Source organism: Apteryx mantelli, chromosome 12 (genome assembly GCF_036417845.1).
Source record: "Apteryx mantelli isolate bAptMan1 chromosome 12, bAptMan1.hap1, whole genome shotgun sequence".
Taxonomy (NCBI): Eukaryota; Metazoa; Chordata; class Aves; order Apterygiformes; family Apterygidae; genus Apteryx; species Apteryx mantelli.
The window spans coordinates 4,611,334-4,636,869 of record NC_089989.1 but is presented as its reverse complement, the minus strand read 5'-3'; the positions used below and the strand labels follow the sequence as shown (position 1 = coordinate 4,636,869).

The 25,536-nt window shown below is 34.9% G+C and overlaps 1 protein-coding gene across 1 annotated transcript in view; it reads right to left on the bottom strand.

The window, feature by feature from the left end:
- ERC2 (ELKS/RAB6-interacting/CAST family member 2) overlaps window positions 1–25,536 on the bottom strand; it is a 495,023-nt gene that overhangs the window by 235,256 nt on the left and 234,231 nt on the right. Inside the window, exons 9-14 of the mRNA XM_067303579.1 lie at window positions 22,772–22,912; window positions 22,129–22,269; window positions 18,657–18,692; window positions 12,819–12,848; window positions 11,752–11,945; window positions 5,352–5,363 (exon numbers count right to left, since the gene is read on the bottom strand). Of these exons, the coding sequence (XP_067159680.1) occupies window positions 5,352–5,363; window positions 11,752–11,945; window positions 12,819–12,848; window positions 18,657–18,692; window positions 22,129–22,269; window positions 22,772–22,912 (554 nt within the window). The remainder of the gene's footprint in view (window positions 1–5,351; window positions 5,364–11,751; window positions 11,946–12,818; window positions 12,849–18,656; window positions 18,693–22,128; window positions 22,270–22,771; window positions 22,913–25,536) is intronic.

Genomic DNA, 25,536 nt, shown 5'->3' with positions numbered 1-25,536 from the left:
TGATCTGCACTGCAACCACTGAAACTCCAATACAGGGCATTGCACTACTGTCTGTCTCAGCACATTCTTATTGGTTGACATTTTATATGAACATGTGTGAAATCCGTACCAGAAGACTCATCTGTCACACATCTCTCTTGTATACCAAGGATTGGTCTGCATTTGCTTCTTATGGCTTTTTTTTTTCTTTTTTTTTTTTTTTTAACACTGCTGATGACAGGACATTAGATGAGAAGGATATTTGGTCTGATTTAATATGGCAATTGCTTGCTCAGCTATTTTATTAATTGATACCATTAGGAATAACTGTAAGCAGTAACTGAAAAGAGTTTGTTGCCTAATATCTGACAAAGGAGTTACAGTCCTTTTGCTGCTTCATCAGGTCTTTTCCAGCTGTTCTCCAGATAAAATTCTTTTTTAACGACTCCTGACTCCAGTTGTTCTCTGGATCCAACTCCTCCATAGCATGTCCACCTCAGCCTAAGAGCAATCAGGATCAAACCTCCTCTGCTGCACTCCATGTTTCTCTGCAATTTCCTTCTGAATCAAATCCTTCTACTGCAATTCCTGGCTCAACCTAGCAGTTCTCAGGATCAATCTGGCCATTCCATTCAATACATAAACCAAACTTCCCATGCTTTTGCAGAACCCCTTTCAGACCTCCACATAAATCAGGTACACCTTGTACAATTTCTTGTTTTGACATACTAACTTCCCATTATTATAAATTTAGATCAGAGCATTTCAATCCAGTCAGCCTGCTCCTGCATTATAGAAGCAAATGACACGAGTGGAAGAGGTGATTCCACCAACAGTGCAAATCTTGAATTTATTTTCCGTCTCTTTTCAGTCACAGCTTTTTGAGGGTAAGCTGTACTATCTCACGATGTCTGTTCGCACACACGCACCTCTGTTGTACACAGGACATCCTGACATCATTGTACCTCAGGTAGTCACAACGGTGATAAATGGTACCTTTTCATTGTTTATCTCTATGTATTCTGCTTATTTTGTAAAAGATGATGATTTGACTCATTTTTCTTTTCAATAAAATGCAATTCCAATGAAATACACTTTCTACTTTACTATTTCTTAAATAAAATGAAATGTAAATATACACAAATTAAAAATGTATGTGCAATCAGCTAAACGCAAATGATCTTTATCAAATCTTCATCTCTTTCAAAATGTTTAAAAGGCAATTTTGTATATATAGCCAACAGACTATAAGAGAAAGACATGACAACAATCTGCCAGTTACCCAGTATGACAACTATGTTTCTCACTCAGACAAACCAGACTCTCTGAAGAGTAAAGTATATCACAGATTCTCTCAGTTTTCATTACTGCACTATCTCATTTTCTCCAGGGAAATTATCTTCGAACAACATATCACTCTGCCCTTGGAACCATCAAACTGACATTTGACAAAACTGTGGAAGGCTAGTAAGTTAAATTTAAAACTCTGTTAAACCTTCCCTTGCACATCTCATTGAGCTTTTGCCTCCCATGGAAGCAATTAGAAAGGCCAACATCAGAGGCTGGTGGGAAATTTTCTAGCACTGATCAGTATATTACACGTGTAGGAAAAAATATCCATCTCCTGTTTATCTACAGGCAGAAGAGGTTGGGGAGTATCTAATTTGCTGTAAGCTAAATGAAAACAATGTTATAGAACTCTTTCTTGTGCTTAGAACTTGTTTTATTATGTAGGTAGAAACACACACACACACACATATATATATAAAAATACACATATTTACATAATAATGTATTTTATTTTCTTGTTTGTCATCAGTATCAATAGCACATCAGGTTATGAAACATTTTTCTAATCATTCTAAAAAGTCTGTATAAAAAAGATGAATAAAATGGCAACAGAGAATATATATATTAGCAGAAATTAAATATTTAATAGATCTGTTTCTTAAATTAAGTTCTGACTTTAATGATGATTCAAGCTGTGAAACCTTAACACTTCACTGAAATCCTACAATAAACTCCAATCATACGCTACGACTTATCTAAGACTCCAGGGATGAAAGTTGGCAGGGTTATGAGGACAGTTTGCTTCAATAAGGTCAGCTGTTTTTTTAGGTTAATAAAACATAACAGAAATTGCACCTCCAACTGCTGAACAAATGTTTCTGCATACCAATCATTGAATTCCAGTGAAACCAACCATAATGACAACCGCATAACATAATACTTTTCTTTAAGCTCTCCCTGGCTAGTGAGATTTTCAATAAATGTTGAATATGTTCTGATAGAAATGCCACAGTGATCATTCAGATACTAACTTCATAAAAGTCTTTTCCAAAGCAAATGCCTCTAATTAATTAGTGGCAGAAAGAAAGGCTGAAAATAACCTGTTTCAGTATTTGTACAACTCAGGTGTAATAACTACCCATTCAAGTACTTTAAAATTTGCCTGTAGGAGATATACAATAAAAAGAAAGTCAATCAGTGTTCATGCAGTTCATTACAGCAAAACAGTAAGATTCAAACTGCAGAAACAGAGTTTGCCGTCTGGAAAGTAACTGGTGATCGTGATAACACAGGAAAGAAATATCTTGTCTCATCAATGTTTTAATAATGAACCACCTTTTGCCAGACGGTTTCAAGGCATCTGCATTCGAATGCTCTCTGGAAAGCAAATGAGAATTCAGTTTCGAGACTAAGATACAAAAACTCTCCCAAATTGGAGAGCTCTGCTTCTATGTGGAGAGAGACTAATGCTGTACAAAAAGTATGCATTACCATAAAAGGGCTGAAAACTTCAGATCTGAACATGTCGTAAGGGCAGACTGGAGATTTGCCATAATTCTAGCCAAATGTGCCACATGACACCTGATACCAGGAACCATATCTGCAAACGCAAAGCTTTGACACCTGAAACTATCTGCCTGGAAAGTCTTTGCAATTTACTCCCTCCTTTTTACTCCAATTCAATTGGTCTGTGAAAACGTAAACACATTCTACACTGATAGTGACTGAAAGCCTATTCCAAAGACTGCTCCTGCCTAAAATAAAGCTGCTCCAGCACAGGAAACAAAACTTTGCATAAGTTTGAATCACCTAATTCAGAAAAATGAAAAATAAGGAATGAGTGTTAGAGTATGGAACTAGCCTAAACACCTGTCACTAGGAAGGAGTGGAGAAAGGCAGAAACAGATCAGCCTGTAATAATCCAAATCATATAAAGTCTTCAGTTTCTAAGATAATAGGTAGACTTTCTGACTTTCTAAGACTTCATTATAGACACATTATAGTCACTCATAAGCATGAGAAAAAGAAAAAATACCAACTACATACATTAAGAGAAAAAAATGCTGACTGGATCATTTTTTACTTTGAACACACACCACAAGATAACATATTAATGTGTAAGAATACTTGATAAGTAATGTCATAAGATTATAGTCATATAATTGAAAATCTACCTGACTTTATAGGGAATTGCTTTCAAAGTTCTTCCAAATGAACTCTAATAACTCTACAACAAGGAAAAAATTATCACATTTGCCTAAGAATTTCTATAGAAAAACCCACAGTACAACCTGTATGTACTCAGCTATCTTGAAAAGGCATCTGAAGAAATGGAGTAAATCTTACTTCTGGAGAGCTACATTTTAGCCACATCATGTTTTGATATTGTCAAAACACTTGACCATTATCATTTATTGAGGTAAATAATTTCTGGACCTATGCTAAGTAAAACAAGATAGAAAAAAAGGAAAAGCCTTCCTTCCATCCTGCAGATTGCAGCTAAGACAACGTACAAGAATTACGTTCAGGCTCTCAGAGTCACTGTTTGATACAGGTACAGGCAGTGAAAGAATGTCTTATTCCTATTGTTCATTGCTCTTCTTTTGCTCTTATGCTTTGTTTATATGTTATTTTAAGTTTGAAATAGTTAAAAAAAATTTTAACCTTTACATCACAATGTACCTGCCTACTCACCACAGGTACTGCAGTGATCTAACACTACACCTTTTCACTTTTTTCAACAAGCTGTTAATCCATGCTTCTTAAATTATAGATATACAGAATAAAAGTTGTCTATAAAGTCAGTCTCGTAAACTTTCTCCATCCTCACCCTTTCCTTCACAATGGTAAAATAAATAAAATATTCAGATCTTCCCACATAGGTCACTGGGATGCACATCCACAAATGCAATTTTCCAAGGCTGTGGTTTCAGCAAAACCCAGTCTGAAACTTTTTCTACTGCTCAAAATCAAATTTGCACATCTCAATTGCCTCTTCTCTGTCCAGGTTCTTGGAACCATAGAATCCTCTACTAGAAAGCCAAATATACCTGCATTTTAATACAAAAAAAAAACCACAGTAGATCTTCAGCTAATTTCTGAATAAACCAGATCTCAGGTCTCATGGTAGTTCTTGCAGCACTGTTCAATTTAGTAAGTAATATTTTGGGGCGCATGTACTACACAAAGGGAAAAGTCATGAGAACTCTACAAGGCTTGGAAAAGAAAAAGAATCAGTAGGACAGGAGCTTTCCTAGGTTCATAATTTTTTCATCTATGGTCACAAGACTGACGTCTGAGAAAGACTCCGGCTACCCCAGGAGCGGAGAAAATTGGCATCTACATCTGTTCAGTCCATGAGAACATTACCCAATCCTTTAAACATGCTACCCAAAAACAACACATGAGAGTAAACGCTGGCACAACTAACCTAAAATGTGGAAGAAAGAAAAACTTACATCTGACCAGAACACACGGTATACAAACACTGCACAGAAAATATACACATACCCATACACCTCCCTTGCAGTTACGTACTGGTCCAGAATCTGGCCAGTACAAACAGCTGGAAGTTTCTGAACCAGAAGCTGAACCACTCCAACTTGTCCTATTATGTTTGCAATAATAGTAAAAGTGGTGGCAGTAAAAGTAAGACAAAATCTCTGAGTGTAAGTATAAATCTCTTCATATATTATTGTTATTGTCCAATTCATGACTTATTTGGTTGGGTTGCCTACCCATAAGCTTTTCTGAAAGATGAATTCCTAAGCAAAGATAATAAAAATAAAACTGAAAAAAGAAAAAAAATCTTCATACCAAACAACATATGAATTCAGTATGTTGTTAATGAGCATTGTTTTTTTTAAAAACTTTTGACAAAGCATTCATTTACTGAAATAAGTTTCTGATCCAGAAGTGGAATGACCAAGAACCTCATAATAGTATCTAACATTTAAAAAAAAAAAAGCAAACACAAGTTATTAATATGGAATTCAGACAGGAAAAAAAGAAAAGAAAAGAAATATCAATGAAAACCTTGGTTGAGGAAGGAGCAATTAAGTAGGAGAGCAGAAAATACTGACCTGGAAGTCAAGCTGGTTGGAGTAGGGATGAAAGCAGCAGTTTGGAGAAAAACAGATAGGGAGGGAGACAGCAAAAGAGAATAAAGGGAGGAACACATTAGTTCTTTAAATATATAACAAGCAGATGTTATATCAGCAGTCTTTTTTCAAAAAAAGAAAAGGAAAGGGAGAGCAAAAAGTAAAATAAAATTCCTGTACAGTATTTCCTTGCTGAGCTCCAAACAAAACAGAAAATTTAAAGTAAAATGGCACCTTGTCATTTGTGGACTTTGCAAAACCATCCATACTTATAATCATCCTAATATACACATATACCAGAAGGAGCAAACAAATTTGGTGGAGACGATTTGGTATTATTTGCTGCCACACAAATGTCTCATATGGCATGAAGTCTTTTTTTGAACCAACATGGGTTTGATGGCCCACATTCATCAAGTCTTCTAATGAAAGCCAAAACAGCTACACAAATTGGCAGCTTGTTCAGAGACGTCAGGTTGAAGTTCACAAAGCACTGCACCTAACAATGATCAAAGACACAGATTTTCCCCCCCAGGAAATACAGTCCCTTCTCAAGCTGACAGCAATTTTTTTTTCAGTCCCAAGTATAAGGTTAATACTTCATCACTGAAAATATCTGGATGCTTGAAAACGTATTTGTTCCAAAATATCTACACATGCCCTTTGAATTAACTACAACAAAATAAATTCCTGCCTTAAACCAAGCTAGGCTAATCTGTAGAGTGTCACTGGTGCACATTGTTTTCATTCATTTATGAAAGGTAAATTTAAAAAAAGACACAAAATACTTTTTTTTAAGCATCACTTTTCAAGATGCTGATTTTTTGTGCTTTCTTCAATGAATTGTCAGTGCTGTGTGGACTTGTTATTTTCATCACAGTTCAAACACAAAGCAATTCAGAATAAAATTAATTGTAGTCTGAATGCCACAAAAGCTTAAAGGTACACCAAGAGAGTATCACACAAAACTTATCATTGAAGATGCAAAACGGGTAACTATACATGCTGAATAATTGCAAAAAACGATCTTGAACATGACACAGTCAATCAAAACCTGCAATCCTTAAACAAAGACATTCTCTGCTTCAAATAATCAGGATGCTCCCGACTACAGTGCAAAAAAGTGTGATCTGTGACACCTCATTTAAGAAAGAACTGGATGAATGGCTTTTTCATGACCTATCCATAAGCGAACTAATCACACAATGCAGAAACCACAATTCAGGTCACATATTAACTGGGTCCCATTTTTTATTCCTTTTTCTCTGTTCACCACTCAGTCATCTAGCCTAAGCAGCAATTATTTACTATACTATACACCGCATTTTAAAAACAAACTTTTTGTCTCAGAGCTAAAACAATATTTTTAAAGAAACTTCCATATTTTTATAGGCTTTACTGAGAAGTTACACTAACTCAAGCAAATGACTGACCAGCTAACACGCCATTGGGAAAAACCAGATCCAAGCTCCTATAATCTATACTATTACATACCTTCTCATCTCTCCATCATCAAGCTCCAACATTTCACTCTTTACACAGCAACAATCTGATAGGATTACAATATTTATCAATTACCAGATAGCCAGCTGTAGAGGAAGAAGGTAACCCATGCTAGTCCTCTTCTATGTCTCACTATCAGCCGTTTCCCAAACTCTTTCCACGTCCCTGCGGATGACTAAATTTAGAAGACCACCATGTCCTTCTCTTTTTAGGCTAAATTTATTAATGGATAATTTATACCCATTGAATTTTGGGCCAACACTGTTCTTTTACTTAAACCACTGTTCTTTCACTGCAGTGCTTACCCCTTCATATATTTATAGAGACCAAGCATCCCTACTGTGCCTTTTTTTTCCTAGAGAAACAAACCAAAGTTTTTTGGATTCCTCCTATGACATTAGCACACCATTCCCTTAGTTATACTACCAGCCCTTTCTGCACTTGTTTCCCATTTCAATTCAACTTTCTTGAAAATGACTGATGAGAAGTATACAGCAGGGTTCCACATGTGGTCTTACTGGCACCTTATAACATTAATACTTTCCTATGCCTATTGCAAACATTTATTCAGACATATCAGGACTACTCACACCTCATTATTTAGATGTCTGCCACATTATTTAGATGGCTCATAACGACACTACCATGACCAAATTCACCCAATCTCTTTCTTCTTAAGCTGTTTTCAAAGGATTATCCCTCATTTACAGCTGGCACTCTTGCTGGTCCTAAGCTCGCAAGCATGCATGTTGTACTACTGAGTTTTACTCAGTTTAATCATTCAAACTCCCCAGCATATTCCATAAATAATTATACTTTTCATTCTAATATCATAACAAAAACATTGAACAATATACTTCCATCCTAACAGTTCCGTTTCGGCTTCAGTTATCTCCACTTTGACTAGGTCCTTCACATTAAGATCTAAGTTGATCACTATCTTGCCCAGCTTCATTTTTGCTGTCCAAGAAAAATATACCATATTTCTTTCACCAAGAAAATCAAAGGTATTGAATTAAGTTTACGGAAAGTACATTATGCCAGGATACGTTTTTCATTTTATTTTACTCTATTCCCCTTATAAACAGACAAACAAAGAAAGATGCAATAAAAGTTACCAAACAGCACTAGTAGCAGAGAAAGAGTTGTTTCTCCTATGTAATGGTAATAAGTTATTAAATACAAAACATTATATACACAATAATTTACAAAACAGACTAACATGTTTGTATATATGAGAAACGGTATGAATCATGGATCTTAAGTGATGCAACTCAGAAATGTGACAGCTTCTAAGGCAAGAAAACCAAGTTAAAACCAAAAGAATTACAGTTCATATAAAATTTTCATTATTAATAATGTTCATCTGCCAAATAGCATACATTTATAAATTTAATTCCCCCTATCTTGAAGCAGATATCTCTACCTTTGAGTATTCAACACTATAATCCATGGTCAACTAAACTGTTTAAAAAGTAATTCATTTTACTGTTTTAATTGTTATTTGGATTTGTAAGTGATAAAATTATTACAAGCATTATAACTTCTTAGATGAACTGATTTAATAAGGACACATTATGCTGATGAATTTATATGTAAATATATTTAATATTGTGGATATACCATAGCTTGCAATGCTCCAGTTTATAACTCTCTCAGAAATTTATGGTGATAAATGCTGATAATTTATGTTGCACAACTGAAAAGCAATTATCTCACAATGATGTTGGCATAGGAATGCACATGGATCCCAGCAAGCTATTAACCAGCAAATATGTTTCAAAAGAACACTCACTTTCCTACAAAACCCCAGATAAGCCTTTGCATCTGAAGTTAGGAGAAATGTTGAAGATGTGTAGTTTCTGAGCAGGAAAAAAAAAAAAGAAGGGCAAAAAGTAAGAAGAGAAAATAGCAACCTAGAGCACATTATATGAATTACGAAACAGCAGGATAAGAAGGAAAGAACATTTGCAAACATGCTTCTGTTAAAGTTGCAGACGTTTTCACAAAGCTTTATTCCCATAAAGTGGGTAAACTGAGCTTTGGCGCCACCTCTTACCTTCAATAATGAGCCAATCAAGTAGTCATTACAAGCAGAAAAAGAAGTAGCACTTCATAAAACGTACAGTACTTTACACTCCACCTAACCCCCTAGAAAGGGGAATTTCAACATCAAAGTTCCCTCTCTAAGGACGCCAACAGGTGGCACAGTTATATACAGATTTACATCTTTAAGTCAAAGTTTTTAGAAAATGAGGAAGCAGGAGGAAAAAGAACTTAAATTTTAGAGAAACCTGACGTGAGCCTGATTAGTAAGAAGGGTTAGACACCCTGTTTCCCCATTATACCTTTATATTGCTGGCCTTGCTGTACTATCACCCACTTTGCACCTGTGCTCACATAGGGTGGAAAGTAGCTTTAAGATTCTGTTACCAAGAAAAGGCAGAAATAATTTAACTCCCAATGATGAAATCAATAATAGATGACTTTTAAGTTAATCCTTTCATTTTACAATAGTTAGTATATAAACTGTATATATAGGAATTTTGAATTAATCTTGGAAGTTGTACGTAACTTACATCAAGTAAGAAACTGCTTTAAAGTTAATAGAATTTGCTAACAAATCTTAGAGCAGGATGAGTGCCAAAAATTGCAATGTACTACTGTCCTTGGCTGGCCATACCACAGACATTTTATTGTAAGCATTACAGAAGCATGTAAAGGTTCATAGCAAAGCTTATGTACTTGATCACATTCAGAGTATAGCATACCCTGTTCAAAAAGTCTATGCATACTCAGTAGTACCAAATTATTTTCCAAACAGTTAGTTCACGATTGACACCCTCATGAACAATAAGGGAGTGGAAACCAGTGACCCAAAATTTCACCGAGTACCTCAAATTTGCCAACAAATTAACACAAAAATAGAAAATTCGTTCCATTACAGAATCCATTCTCAGATGATGAGAAGTTGTATGCTGACAAGGTCATAGCAAAATCTCTGCCTCTCTTGGCCCATTTGTTTCTTTGAAATCAATGGATAATTTTTGCTTTAATTCTAATAAATGCACTGATCTATATAGTTTCTTTAGCTCTTTTTTATATAAAATACTTCACTTGAATTATCATTTACTACAAATTTTAGACCACAAGTTTCACTACCTTATTATGGTCATCTTTTAAATTTAATTGACATTTTAATATTAAACCATTCAATGCATCAAGTGATTTCTATGTAATAAATCTCTTAAGATTATCCCCTTGCACTAAAGTTTAGCATGCCTACTCTTGCTTCTACTACCACACAATAGTTCAGTGAGTTTTAGAGCCCAATGAGGGTATCAGCTACTGTTTCTGTAAAAAATATGCCATGAGTTTCCACCAGCTTGCTCACACCTGGAGTCACTGTACTACAAACTTAGGTCTGTAACTGCCCCTACAATACCCGCACTGATGGAATAGCCAGCACTTTCATGACCACACAGATTCACTAATCCTGTTATCTTTTTCCAGTATCCTACTTTAGGATCTTGGAGTTTATGCAGACATCACATTCATGGTGTACAAAGTGACCACAGTTTACTAATACCTTCCTCCAATATCTCCCTTACATATTAAAACCCACACAAACAACACAGCGTTCTAAACCCTTCCTGATGCGGTAAGAGCATGAACTGCTAACAAACTTGTCCTCAAGTAAACACTCAACTGTATTTTCAGCACAAATCTTGATTTTTCCATTTAAATTTGAGGTCTCAGTCCTCAAGATATCAATCTGCAGATTGATAGCTATATACTGTTCATTATTATTAAAACAAACCTTTGCCATATGTCTGCAGAGAAAGCAACAGATAACTGTGAAGGCTGGTAAGTGCTCATCACTAAAAGATGCTCCATGCAGCTTCCTTTTAATGCTGGCTGTTTCCCTCCCCGCAAGGTAACCAACATTTCCCACAGATGATCTCCCTGTTTCCTGGAAATTCTCCTTAATGGGACAGAGCAATGCTGTGTCTTGACTGGAACTATAGCAATAATCACAATGATGAGATCCTTAAATCTCACTGTTGGCACTATGAAGCACTCATCTTTCAACTTGATCACTAGAAAACCATTTTATAAAATAATTGAAAATAAAAGTCCTTCTTTCATTAATTTCATTTAAATTCCTTCTTTTGTGGCTAAGGATAGGATGGGAAAGAAGAAATCAAATACCCAGAAATTTCTTATCAATCAAATAAATTGCAGAATAATGTATGGGAGAAGCTTCAGAGCATTATTTAATTTCAAAGAGAGTGAAACAAATGGATCCCCAAAGCCTGCTATCTCCATTAAGGAGAGTCTGTACAACCTCCTCGGAAATAAGACAAAAGCAACCTGGTCAACATCAGAAAATACTCATCAGATGGGGGCAAAGACTGCAGAACCTCTGAGAAATACTCAGAGCTAGCAGCATGAGACTGCTTAGAAATACTTACCAGTACCTTCCAGGACCTCTGAGAACTAGTGATGCTGTTCCTGCTGAAGATACGTGCGTGGGGACAGTTTTGATTTACCAGCTACTAAATCAGAATCAGTAGAAAAACAAAGTTGTTCCCCTAATACTGCTTTTCCAGCAGGGTTGTGCTCACTGTATATTGCACATGGCTTTTCCTGTGTATGTTCCTTTTACGGAAAAAAAGTGGAAACCCTCAACTGTTCCAAAGTCAACAGACAGGAGATGTGATTCTCAGGTACCAAATTTTTTCATTTCTGATAGTTTTACGAGACATCACAAATATTCTGTTAAAAAACATATTCTACTCTTAACTTCTATGCTCTGCGATGAAGATCACATAAATAAAAATGCCACTCAACATAAGACAAATAATACAAGAATTACCTTTCTAACTCAGCAATTTTCTTATCTTTGTCATTCTTCTCATTCTCTACTTCCTTGAGTATTTCTAGAAGTCTGTCAACCTCAGCCTGAGCTTTGCCACATTCTTCTCTATAGTATGAAGCCTCTTTGTCAAGTTGTTTCATTCTGTCTGCAAATTCTGGATTCATCCGTGCTTCCTCTTCAGCTTCGTGAGCCTTCAGAATCAATATTTTAAAAAAGAATAAGGAGAACAATACCTTACATAGCTTTAAGAGCTTTACTTCTTCAGTCTCAGAGTTCAGATTTTCAATAAAAAGGATTATGGGTATTTCTGTCAGATGACAAATTTTTCTATAGAAGCACTAAAAAGAGTAATGGAAATATCCTTGCAGTCTTCCTAAAATTATTTTCAAGTGCTATCTTCTCAAACCTGCACCCTGGCAGTGGGAGAAATTATTAAATAAGATTTTTTACATATGAATTTTACCATATTTTTTAATTTTTCTGCAATTAAAAAATCACCTTTTAATTCATTTAATTCCTTTTGAGTTGTTAAACTAATTCAAACATGTAGACAATTTCTTAATAAAGCATATTCCCCCTCTTTCTCCATATATATATATATATATACATATATAAATTTATAAAGTAACCTGTATCACCAGATGTGTTTTAAATGCAGTTTGATACTAAGAATTTAAAAAGGAAGAAATTAGTTTTACGAAGCGCTCTTTTTAAAAAACAAACCAATAAATTTTAAAAAATGCTTTCAGCAGACAGTTTACCCAATAATCCTTTTTTTCCTATTGTTAATACTTAGCCTGAAACACCAGAAGAACAAGCCCGTTGGTGAAAACAGCACAAACCTGGCAAACACATGCATGGATGGGTGGCAATTTCACAGACAAGAAAAAACGCAATGGCTACAACAACAACAGTGCAGATCCCAATCTTACTCCCATCAAACCTAATAGCAAAACCCCAATTAACTTCAATGAGAGCATGATCAGGCATCAAGTGCTTTAAACTGTTGGCTGGAATAACCACAGACAGATAGACACAACAACGCACTGCAAGGCTTAGCCTACCCCTTGCTTCCCATTATTCCTAATTGGCATCTTGAAAGAGCAGGCAAGGAAAAAACAAGTAGTTTAACGCAGTGCACATTAAACATAGAAAATTCAGATTTTTTTTTTTTTTTTTTTTTTTAATGTACAGGAACTCTACAGAAATTCAGGATATTTAGAACTGAAGATTCTCCACCTATCTTATTGGACAGACAAGGTGTGGACTTATTTACCTTAATTTCAGGGAATAGACAAGGCAAGCAAGCAATGAAAGAAATGTAGGTCAAAATGAAACATGCATGTTTTGGAAAGAATTAATATAAACTATTCTAAGGTTATAAGGTTCACGTTCTTTGCAATGATCAACATTTTCAGTATAAATAAAGAAGTCTAGGTTTAGTATAAGTAAAACAATTAAAAATTTGAAATTACTGAGGGAGAAACTTAGGGTTTTTGCATGTAACATATCATTTAAGCATGAGGATAATAAGAAAAAGATAGTAGCTTTGAAGTTTTGTTTTTCCCCACCGTAAAACTTCTATTCATAAGAAATAAACGAAGGGAATGACATGAGAAACGTACTAAATTGGTTGGCCTTGCTCTTCAAATTCTCTGTTTTAGGTTATAACACAGCTATACAGATACAGGAGTTTCCTAACACAGACTGCTTGTTTCAAGGTAACATCCAGAGTCTATTGACTTTACTGTTTGGCTGAGATGTGAGCAATGGATTTTATCATCATATATATTCCTGCTTAAAAAATAAACTTTCATTTATTTTATGTTGGATATTAGCCATGTCAAGATATTTACTTCCAGCTAGCTTTGTAGTTTTTAAAGTAAATACATATTCAGACTCTGGGACAATTCTGCAGGAGCCAGTGTACCATTTTCAAGCTGTAGATCACTTCCATTTTCCACCAGTCCCATTAAGAAATTAGACAGTGTTGTACCTCCCCAAAATGGGCAGTAAGTGTTCCTTCCCAAAGAATAAACAAGTGAAGGAGAAAAATAATTCCGTATGTTGGTAAATTCACTCTAGGAAAAACAAAACACACAAACAAACAGAGAACTCCTGCCTTTTACATACCAAGAAACCTGTACAAAGAGCAGGCTGTTCAGATTTCTCCTCCTCTCCTAAGGGTATGGTAAAACTAGGATTTAATAGTTCCTCTCTAGAGACTATCACCCTTTCATATGCTTCCCTGCTACCTTCCCCTTCTGTTCCCTTCAGTATATAATTCTATTTGCTTATTTACTAGGCCTTGCTTCCATCATTTCATAAATATGCAAAACACCCATCTCTTGGGCCTCCAGCCAGCCTTTCCTTCACTTCAGCATACTGGAACAGTCAGCTTCAGCCCAGTCATTTTTTTTCCCCATACACTCTACCCTAGTTAAACCCAGAACAGGAAGCAATGTAGGAGAGAGAGAAAAGCCAGGAGTTTCTCGCTTTTCATTGGCCTTTCTATGATGAAAATACATAACTTGGCAAGAACTTGATAGTGTCACCAATGCAAAGCCACCAAATGTTCAGCTGTCATACGGTATTCCCGTCACATAGCAGCCCTAAAATTTACTGAAGAAATTATGTATGCCAACATTAAATTGCAAAGTTATTTTCAATTCTTGTGCTTTTGGAGGTACTCATACCATTTAATATTAGTGGAATGCGTTTTTGGAAAATTCCCTAGCACAAACGTAGCCAGTGCATATCCCTATTATTCTCAACATGAAGCGGAATCTCCAAGATAGGATTAAATCCAAGGTGATTAAGTGCCCAGCCTACACAGAGTTTTGAGGTGGAGTACAGTGATCCAAAATGTCATATACACATCAATATAAGCATTCAGTAAAAAGGCAAGAACATTATTCTAATCTTAAAAAAAAAAAAAAAAAAAAAAGGATATCTCCCCAGTATGGCAAACCACCAATTAAGTTACAAGCACTTCTTATAGAATATTTTCTGACTATTTAAGCAAAGAAACATTGTATGCATAAAGGATGCAGGAATCAAATTTCTACAAGGGAACTGTGTTAAAGGAGAAGAAAAGGAAAGTTATTGAATTATGGATAGCAAGAACATAAAACATCTTGAAAAAGAGCTTTCTTCAAGTGTTGGACGCATTGCCATGAGTCCCTTGAAGGGAATCCTCATGTTTCAACTAAAGTTGCTGATGCTACAACTGACCAGAGAGCAAAGCACAGTCTATCTGACATTCCCAGAACAAAGGTATAGATTTACTTACAGGATCCCTATTATATTTTATGGCTTTGAAAGATGTGTTTGGATTTTAATTGGGAACATATTTTTAACTGTACAGCTCAGGGCTGATTTGCTTCCAGATGGAACTTGACTGCTGAGGTCAAACACTAGGCCCAAAAGTGATGAAACAGAGTTTAGCCGATCCTGACCCACCCAGACAGGGCAGATTTCTTTGGCTTTCTTGCAGATCAAGTGTGGCAGACAGGCTTGGATCACTTCTAACCAGAAGCTGCATGGTTATCACATGGGTCTGAAGTCTCAGCCTACTGCTGCTCTCCTCCTCTCTTACTTCCGTCCTTTTCCCATTTCCATCCTCCTTTTTGTCCCTAGGGTCTCTATTTTCTTGGGGAGAACACACTTGCTATTTTTAGGGGAAAGAGTGACTGGCATCTTGCGCACCTTTCAGCAGCAAAGTAATTGATCTCTCAATCTATATCTGTAAACGATAACACTGCGGTTTGCAGATTAGGCATAGGAAAGGCAGCTCAGAGTTTCAACTGAGCACACTCGTTTTATGATGCTTTGTCTACTTGTCAGTCAGGTGATCAAAAAACCTGTGCTGTTGTATGTTTCAGCCTGCCAGAGAAAGGGCTTTTTATTATTTTTACAATTCAGTAAAAATAGCAAATCACGCTACTATTTAAAATTGTACTTATTCTTACAGCAATTATATATCTGTTCTGATATTTACTAAGTAAGTACTACAAATACCTCAGAAGTACAGCAACATTTCCTTACGTAAACTGCAAATTTCTTATAGAAACCCCGTAATAATGCGGCACAGACATATAACATGAATTATTTGGTGTATTAAAATTTTATGGTACAATCATACATGCATTTTTCTGCATAATAGAAATGGATGGATAGATACAGTATTTCATTTTTAAAGTTTCAAACACACACATACACAGAAATCAACTAAGTACTCCACAAAAAAATTAAATGAAATAGCAGAACATGCAAGAAATTACTTTTTAAGATCCTTCAAATTTTTGTACTTCCAATAATAAACTAAAAAAAATTGCTGTCACCTTAATTTTTCTGTAGTCTCCTTAAAATTCAAAATTTTTTTGATTTAATTTCTGGGACTGTGCTAACCAACTTAGAGTGGATTCTGCAAGTAGTCTAAATTTTAGTCTTACATTACTCTCATGAGCATTTGCAGAATTAAATCTTTACTATTCATAAAAGGGTTCACCAGGACTACAGACTATGTCCATCATTATATTTTCATTACAGGACAAAAACAAACATGTAACCTCTTGTAATTGAAATTTATCTGCCCATGAAACGCTTGGCTATTTCAAAATGTTCACCTCTCCAAAGAAACATGCCTCCAATTCCATTCACATCTTCTTCACACAGATAGTTTTACTACGTTGTGAAACCTTTCACAAAAGAGTATGCAGGATTTGCACCTCTTCAGTATCTTCAGCACTTCAGGACCCAACTGTGTATAAAAAACTTCTATGCATTTTGAATTTTTAAAAACATCAGATTTAGCAATGAATGCAAGAGTTGGAGTTGATAATTTTCTGATGTAGTAGAAACATTAACAAACCACTAAAAAAAAATGCAATGTTATTTCTGCATGGGGTAAAAGAGGCCTACTTAGAGATTGATTGTTACTTCTCTGAAACATTTAAAAAAAGAGAATCAAAACTTCAGTATTTTATGACTAGATTGCCATCTGGTTTTATATAACACTATTACTCTCACATGAAAAATGGTGAGGAAACATTCTATTTAATGAAGTATCATGATGATTTGCAATACAAAAACTGTTTCATGTAACTGCTATTATGCCACCTCAAAGAACAGAGATGAAATCTTGGCCTTGTGGAATTCAGTGAAAATGTTGCCATTGACTTCAGTCAAGTCACAATTTCATTTCAAGACATTAGGCGGTTTGGAGGGAGGGGGGAGATGATCATTACTTGCATTATTAAAGGTAGAATGTTATGTATAAGTAGGAGAAGAAGGAATATGGACAACAAAAGTTAATTAAAGAAAATCTAGCCTGTGTTTATGTTACCACTGCTACCTGCTACCAAAGCAAAAGGATCTTCCATCCGTTATTTCTAAACTGCCGAGTTGGTCTTTTTGAAAATTAAGCATGTAAAGGCAGAAAGAAAAAAAAAAAAGATAGACTTTGGAATACCATACACAAATAGACTACTAAGGTACAAACAATAATTCAATACAGCAAAATAACTACAATTAAAATAATGACTGGAAAGTACTTATGAAAATCAAGAGAAAAAGTAACACCAAAAAGACTTCAATCTGAAGTGACATGACAGCAGGAGTGCAAATCTTATGAAACGAAACATAACTACCTCATACATGATCCAAGATGATACATAAGAAGGGTTTTCTTGTGCAAAGGGAAAATCTTTTTCATCAGCAACATGCTGGATGGTAAGGGTGACAATAGCAGAGGTTTTATCCCACCTACAATCAATAGATGACCTGGTTCGAACCACAGTTAATCAATAACTTCAAAAATCAACATGGTACCTTCTGTGGGACTCTCTTCTCCCATACATTAGTCATGACATATCCATTAGATGCTGAGAAGTTACACAAGTTAGCCACCACAGACTCCAAGGACAGAATCCTGGTCCACTGACGTTAATGGCAAAATTCCCATCGAGTTCAATAAAGGCAATACCTTCCCTAACGCATTCTATACCTAACAACCTATAAAACTAGCTCTCCTATACATACAATAGCAATTACATGGTAATTCCAAGTATGATTAATATATAAACTATAGTTTGTAAATTGCTATTACAGTCCAGTTACATCATCATTTCTGTCCTGTGATGCTCAAAGCACATTAACAGTCTCAGCCAAAAAAAATGGAAACTGTTCTCTGCAGAGAGAATGTGTGTTACTGCTCTTCCTCAAATTGAAAAAGGATCTCAATCAAGACAAAAGGATACTGTGCTATTAAAGCAGACATTAGGAAGAATAACAGTGCTAAACAAGCCAAAGTAATACTGTTTGGCTTCTTTTAAACACTGATGTTTGTGTTCAGCCTTCTGTATTTCAGCATTTTCTTGGATTAAGTACAATGTTTCCATATTTTTAATGCATATATGCTGAATATACACAATCTTTTATGAGTAAAACTGATCTGAACTATTTTAATCCTACAGACCTTTGAAAATTGTACTCATCACTTCCTAAATATTACTATCCACAAAATCAACTCAGTCATTTGAGATAAACTGAAAAATGAGCAGCTATTTTAAGTTTGAAGGATCAAATAAAGTACTCCAGGAGGCAGAAGAAAAAAACAAAATCAAAAAATAATTATCTGCATGCTTTTTCTAATGGAGAAGTTGAGGACCTAAAGGCTAGGATGTTTGCTTTTTCGAAGCATTATAAGTAGCAGTGTAATACATTTCATATTCAAAGAATGGCCTTGAAGTCCACAAAGTTAGTTTATTTGCATATAATGGGTATAGGTAAGCATCAAAAATATTCTGCAAAGCTCCACAGAGGAAGAGCACAACACAGAGTAAGGTAATGGATCCTCATGCTTTCATATGTTACAGTGGGCATTTTTAGAAAGAACTTACTGGATTGTACATCTGATTGAACAACTGTTCAGCTTGCTACATTGCAAAGTTGGAAAGGAGTGAAGCACAGACAGGAAAAGAAGGAAAGATCCAGGAAAACAGCATTAGCTCAACAAATCGAGTGCATTTGCACAGAAGAACTTGTCATAAAAAAGTAGAAATTTCAGTTTCTAAACATTCCTTGGTGAACATGAGAGGCACTGGGGAAACATAAATGTTGACTTTGGCTCCTAAAAAAGAATAGCTGGAGTAAGAAATTTAAGGTTTGTGTTGCTTTCCCTTTCTCAAGTTAAATAACCCATGAAATAAAGAAAGGTGTCCACTTTTGATGATACATTAAGTGCTGGTCTCAAGCAATGAATCACTAGGAGTGCTTTTGGCTGAGGCTGCAATTTATCACCAAAGCTTCAAAGATGGTAATAATAAAAGATTAATTAAATTTTATCATTAAATTTATTACTTTTGTTTTAACACAAGGCTGAATTTTCTATGCAGAATGACTTTTGAAGAGTGCAGCTTGACAAAAAGTACTTGGGCAACAGCAAATATGTCAGTAAGCAAGTAAATTTAAGAAAATGACAAACAACAAAAGGAAGAAATTCTAAAATGGATAATAAGATTATATATATAAATATATATATATATAAAATATATACTTTTTAAAATATATCTTTATAAAAGTACTTAAATACCTATTAGGTAATTCCTGCTGTTATTTCACTAACAGCAATAGCAAGTCAGCAAAAAAGTCCATGGAATTTTGGCACAAAAAGCATTGAGTGCTCTTCCTTTTTTACGATTTTTTTTCAACTTTATGAATTTTGATATATAATCTTTAGCATAAAATGTTTAATAAGCATGTCTATGGTCTTAAACATTATTTTCTGTACCAAAATAGAGCATGGTCACACAAAGAGCTACTCCTTGTAACAACCTATTTATTATTTTTTTGAAATGTGCCTCCTCTTTAAAATTAATACAGTACTTTTAGAATCAGTATGTTTTCTCCCATTGAAATGTAAACAGTCTAGTTAAGTAATATTGAAAAATATTTTTGATCTAATCAGACACAGCCAAAAACAGTTTTATTATCAAAAGATGAATCTTATTTTCTCCAAAAGAGGGGGAGAAGAAGAAACAAGGATAGAGGAACTGAAAAAAAAAATTGAAAACAAATCATTTTTGATCACAGATTTCGTTTAGGCTTGCCCCTTGTACACATTTTTCTTTCAGGCATAGCACTTATTAGCATAACTACTCGTGGAAACCAGGAGCTCCTAGCAAATGTGCACAGGATACTATCTTCACATTTATTCATACAATTTGGTACAACATGTAAATCATAATTAAACTAACTATAATCATTTTAAAAAGCCATAATGAAAAGTGCCTCCTCTGTGATATTTTAGAAGCTGCACTCAGATTTCTCAAAATAACAGACAGCTCTTTGGAGTCACTTCTGAAAGAGGTCTAAACAGCGCCCGTTCCCCCCAGCCGCAGCAGTTTCACGTTCAGACGTAAGCGCACTTACGGGACCTGCAGGTTCACTTACTCCGAACCGTGCTGATGTTCCCTCCTATACTAATCCAGCCATATGCCAGAATAACACAGATTTCTGTTTCAGTTAGTTTCTGAAGGAGGGAAAATATGAAGATAGATTTCTGGGGACCAATTACTATTAGCACAGGATATTTACAGGTTTGAACGTAAACTATTTTATTAGAGAAAACAGGAATTGAAAATTACTGTTTGGAGTCTGCTATCATTAACAGTCACTGTTTCTGTTCAACTAACCATGCCCACAAAGGCGGCTGTAACTACATTTTATTGTGGAAATATCTGGTCTCCTACAAATGTTAGGTGATTTTCCATTGGGGCTTTACATTGTATTTATGATATAATAAAACTATTATGTTTTCACCTTTCATTTAATAATCCTTTGTATTTATACACAAGGAACATACTCCCTTTTTATATGAAAGAGATCCCAGACACACTCTGACTTTTATAATTGCTTATTTTTCCATGACCACGATGTGTTTATATGTAAAGTAATAAAAGACTGACTTAGGATTTCAAGTCTTTCAAGAGGATTTCCATTCTTTACGTGATCTGTGCTTTAGATTTTTTTTAATTACTGCTTAAAATGAAGGCAAATAAGATAACCAATGTTCTGATAAAAAAAAAAAAGAACTGTGAGATAGATAGCTTACTTGGATATTTTAATCCTGGTGTAAATAGCATTTACAAGCTATCAAATATTTAAAGTAGTTGATTTTCATTAAAGCTTTTGCATATGTTTATTGCAAAAAGATTCCCTTCCTTCATCCAACAACTAAACATACAATACAGGCACCTAATCGCAGATACTCATCCTGAATTGAAAAATTATAGAAGTATAAGGATTACATGCTGGCATCCTCCTTTACACTCCACAATACCTTCTTCACAGGCAAGGCTATTGAAAATAATGTGCTTAAACACAGAGCAATGTACTACTCAACCTGGGTAAAAAAAAGTGTCAGAATATTATACTAATAATGGTAACATAGTACAAAGAATTAATCTTTTCTAGAAAGTGCAACATTAGATATCAATATCAAAAATTAATGTTTGACCCACACTTACTCATGAATTGCAGGAGGCAAACATAATGCTTAAACCATCAAGTATGTCATGAGACTGGTGTTTGAACAACGTGAGCAGACATTACCAAATGACACAGAAAAAGGTCAAAGAAACAATGTATGGTAGAAAAGGCATCAAGAAGATTTGCAAATCATTTTAGCAAAAACTATTTTAATGCATTGATTTAAATAAAACCACGTTATAAAGATTTTTAAAACATTTTTCTTTAAATGCTTGCTTCTGCTACTTGCTGAATAAAAATAATTAATTGCCAGCTGAGATAAACTAGGCATTATTTTGCTTTAGTATCACAACCTTATATTCACCAAGACCAGCAAAAGGTCTTAGAAAAAAAGGTCTTAGAAAAAGAAAATATTCATCAGCAAAAAAGCCAAAATAAAACCTAACTAGATTTTCAATTTTATAAGCAGCCTTTTTTTTCCATTAGAAAGTGCAGCCTTTGATTATTTTCACACGCTGCAAACATTTCCACCTACTTTTAATTGTGGTATAAATTCATACATATACAAATTGCTGCTTCAATAACTTTTTCTACTTGCTGACTTTCTTCTACTTCCCCTCCAATGTCCTGTCCACAGTTTAGTTATTTCTAGCAGCTTCTCAGAATTCCCTCATACAGGTATTCAAGATAATTCCTGAGGCTCACTAGTGGCTTTGTCTCAAAGCCTCTTCAGAAAAAAAGTTAGCAATAGTTGATGCAAGCATCAGCAAACATCATAAGATGGGTAGATTTTAGATTAACTCCAGAAGCCTAAGTTAAGTTCATCTTTTCAAAATAAGTTTTTGTTGTTGTTGGGTGGGTTTTTTTTAGCATGGAACTTACCTTTTTCAATTGTGCTTCCAACTTACTACACTCTTCTTTCTTTTGTTCTATGGCTATTTCTAAAGACTTAAGTTTGGAGTCTCTTTTCAGCCCTGCTGATGCCAATGAAGATGCATGTTCTTTGAGATCGATTAAACTAGACTGAAAAATGACCAAGAGTAAAACGTTAATTCCTAGTCACCAGGACACTAACTTATTGCCAATTTAGTCGTCACTTGAAACCTCTTTTCCCTCCCGTCCCTCCAAGTGAAATGACACAAAGATAAGCATTTAGAGCAAAGGACAGTGTTTGGAGACTACAACCAAATGAAACCACAGGAGCTGGCATGCAATGAAACATAGAAACATTCACAGTAATTCTATCAGTCTGACAAATAAAAACAGGAGCAACAATGGAATATTCCAGACTTCTGAAGGCTTATGTAAAGGAAAAGGTAGAAAAGAAGATACACAACTATGCAAAAAGTGAAGGGATACTTTCCATACAAAAGTGAGAACTACAAAGAATGAGTAAGAAAATACCACTTCTGGAGCAGAATTTCAGTAGTTTAAACAATTTGAGAGTAATCCTAATGCATTTTCTTTCATCAAAATGACATAGTTAGAAGAACACAGCTTTTAAAATTTTACTGCAAAGACTGACCTCTTTTTCTGTCAATTCAGCTTGTAAAGCATTAACTTTCTCCTTCAGGTCTTTATTTTCTTTTTTATAAGATTCAATTTCTTCAAGTCTTTCTCTGTCATCTCGCTCCCTTTGCTCCTTCAAGCGCTCTATTATTCTTTCCTAACAATGGAAAGAATGGCAAAATGCAAAGGTGGGAATCATTTTAAGAGACGGAGGAATAAAATTTCTTACATTAAGTAGCACTTCGAAAAAAATCAATCTTTGGAATAAGAGGATGATTCAAGCTAATGATCAAGTTTAAAGACATTGAAGTCAATAGAAAATTTCCCCCTGATTTCATACCTGACGCTGCCTCAACAGCATCAGATCAAGGTTTCAAATACTTTATGGGACATACTAACTTTATTAGCGGTCTATACTGGTACAAATATGCATAGTCTTGTGATATATATGGAAAGTTATTCATCTCAGTAATGCATTTCCTGCATTTGTAAGTGATTGAAGTAATGAATAAAAGCTCAAAACAGAAAGGTCAAGACTGGTTTACTCAGCTTGAATGTGATTATGTTTTTGATTGCTAGTAGCATCTATACAGGTTGCAGGAAGAGTTTTTTTGTTGTTGGTTTGTGGGTTTTTTTGAAACCTAATTAGAAATCAAACACTTGCTAAATATCAGTAACTTACAGTTTACATGTATTATATTTTGAGAGGACCAACAAAATATTGTCTAAGATGCAGAAAAAGTACACTAATATTACTTATGATATCCAAAGGAAGATTTTTTTCTCCATCTAATTAACAATATTCCTAAACATGTCTAAACTTAACCATATTTTTAAATACTTTGCTGACTTACAGTTGCTATAATAAAGATTGCCTAAAATCATCAGTTTGGGAAATTAATATCCTTAGGTATCTACCTTGAAGATACAGTGTTCAGAATACAAGTTCAGTTCTAGCTTCATTGCATAACAGAGCAAATAACAATCAGTGGACTGGGGGATTAATCCAGAAGGTGAAATATTAAAAGCAGATGCAGTAGTACGGCTTGGTTAAAAGCCTTGACTACATTCTTCAAAAATCACATTCTACCAATATTTGAAGGATTTAAATAATAGTCAATAGAGAGAAATATTTAGGGTAAAATTAAATACCTAGGAGAATTGCACTGAAATTGGGAATAGGTCAATTTAAGCAGAGTATCCGGGAACTATTAGAGTGAGTTTGGAAAGTGTGTATCAAAGAAAGCAATGGAAGCAACTTTGGGGGAAGTTAAGTCTGCGTGGGACAAAACCACGTACCGACTGAAATAGTTCTGCACTACCAGTGGCACGGCTCAGTTACAGCCATAAGCGTACTCATGGATCCTATTCAAGTCCTCTTTGTAATTTTGCTTGAAACCTCCGGTATAAAAGCAGGCTCAATGCTAAAATACTTTTTGATAGAACTGTACAACACTGATGAAAGCCTATTATTAGAACAAGAGAAAAATATCTCATGCTGGTTTTCTCTGTCCATGATTCCTTATACTGCCATATATAATTTTATGCATATACATACACACACACATATATAACATTCTACTGCCAATATACTATATGTTTACCTTTGCCTATATTCACATACTATCAGATGTAATTATATCTCAAAAAACAAGACAACGAAAGCAATATTTCAGCAGTTACTCAGCCCCTTTTGGGATCTGTAATAGGCTTAGTCATTTTAAAGAAAGAAAATAATTTATTGAGAGTTAGCTTAAGTATTAGCAGTACTTTTAAATATATGTGTATATACATACATATATAATATATACACATATAAAATATATATACATATACACATTTTACACACACATATATAGTTCAGACTATCCTAGTTATTCATCCATTTTCATTCATATTAGGTATGATGTTCCTCTGAGCCCTAGAGGATCTTCTGAAGGTTTTTGCTGTGCTTTTCAAAGATCAAGGAACATTCTACACAAAGCCTACTATCAACACTCATACCCATAAATAAGAGCCTAAACTCAAGGTCGTGATTTTCATCCCAGCAGTCTCCTACCTTGGATATACTCAAAACCTGACTGGACAAGACCTTGAGCAAGCTGCTCTGGTTGACCCTGCTTTGAGCAGCAGAGTTGGACTAGATAATCTCCAGAGGTCCTTTCCAACCTCAATAACTCTGTGATTCTGTAAAACAGGCAGAGGTATTTTCTAGATTTGGTACCTCAAACAGTGCTTGTTTCCCTTCTGCTCAGTCTTTCTCCCCAGTTTCACAGTTTGTCCTTTTGCAACACTGACCACGTCAGTAGCTCTCTTGACAACTGGCACAACTGTCTCTGCTTGTTGTCTATTGCTCCCCTTGCGCTGGCTAGCAAAGGAACTGGTTACCAGAATAAGGCAAACACACGGAATCTTTTCAGAAGATTGAGAATTTTCTGCATTGCACTGAGCACTTCTTGAAGCTTTCACAGTTATTCATTTTCCTATCATTTAAATGTTATATTACATCTATTTATAAAGTTTAAAAATAATAATCAATTTGCATGGATCTCTGAATTGGATAAATACTTTATTATTTTAAATTACTGACTTAAAATTTGTCTACACCGAAATCAATTTGGTTTTAATGGGTCTGTACTTCCCTGACATTATTTAAACGCCAGTTCACAATGCCTATTCAGGAAATAGAAAAATACAGCTTCTTAGAGCTGTTAACTTACTTTGAATGTTTCTAATGTTCACAGGTACTTATTAGACAGCTAACTCTACATTCCCTGTGTA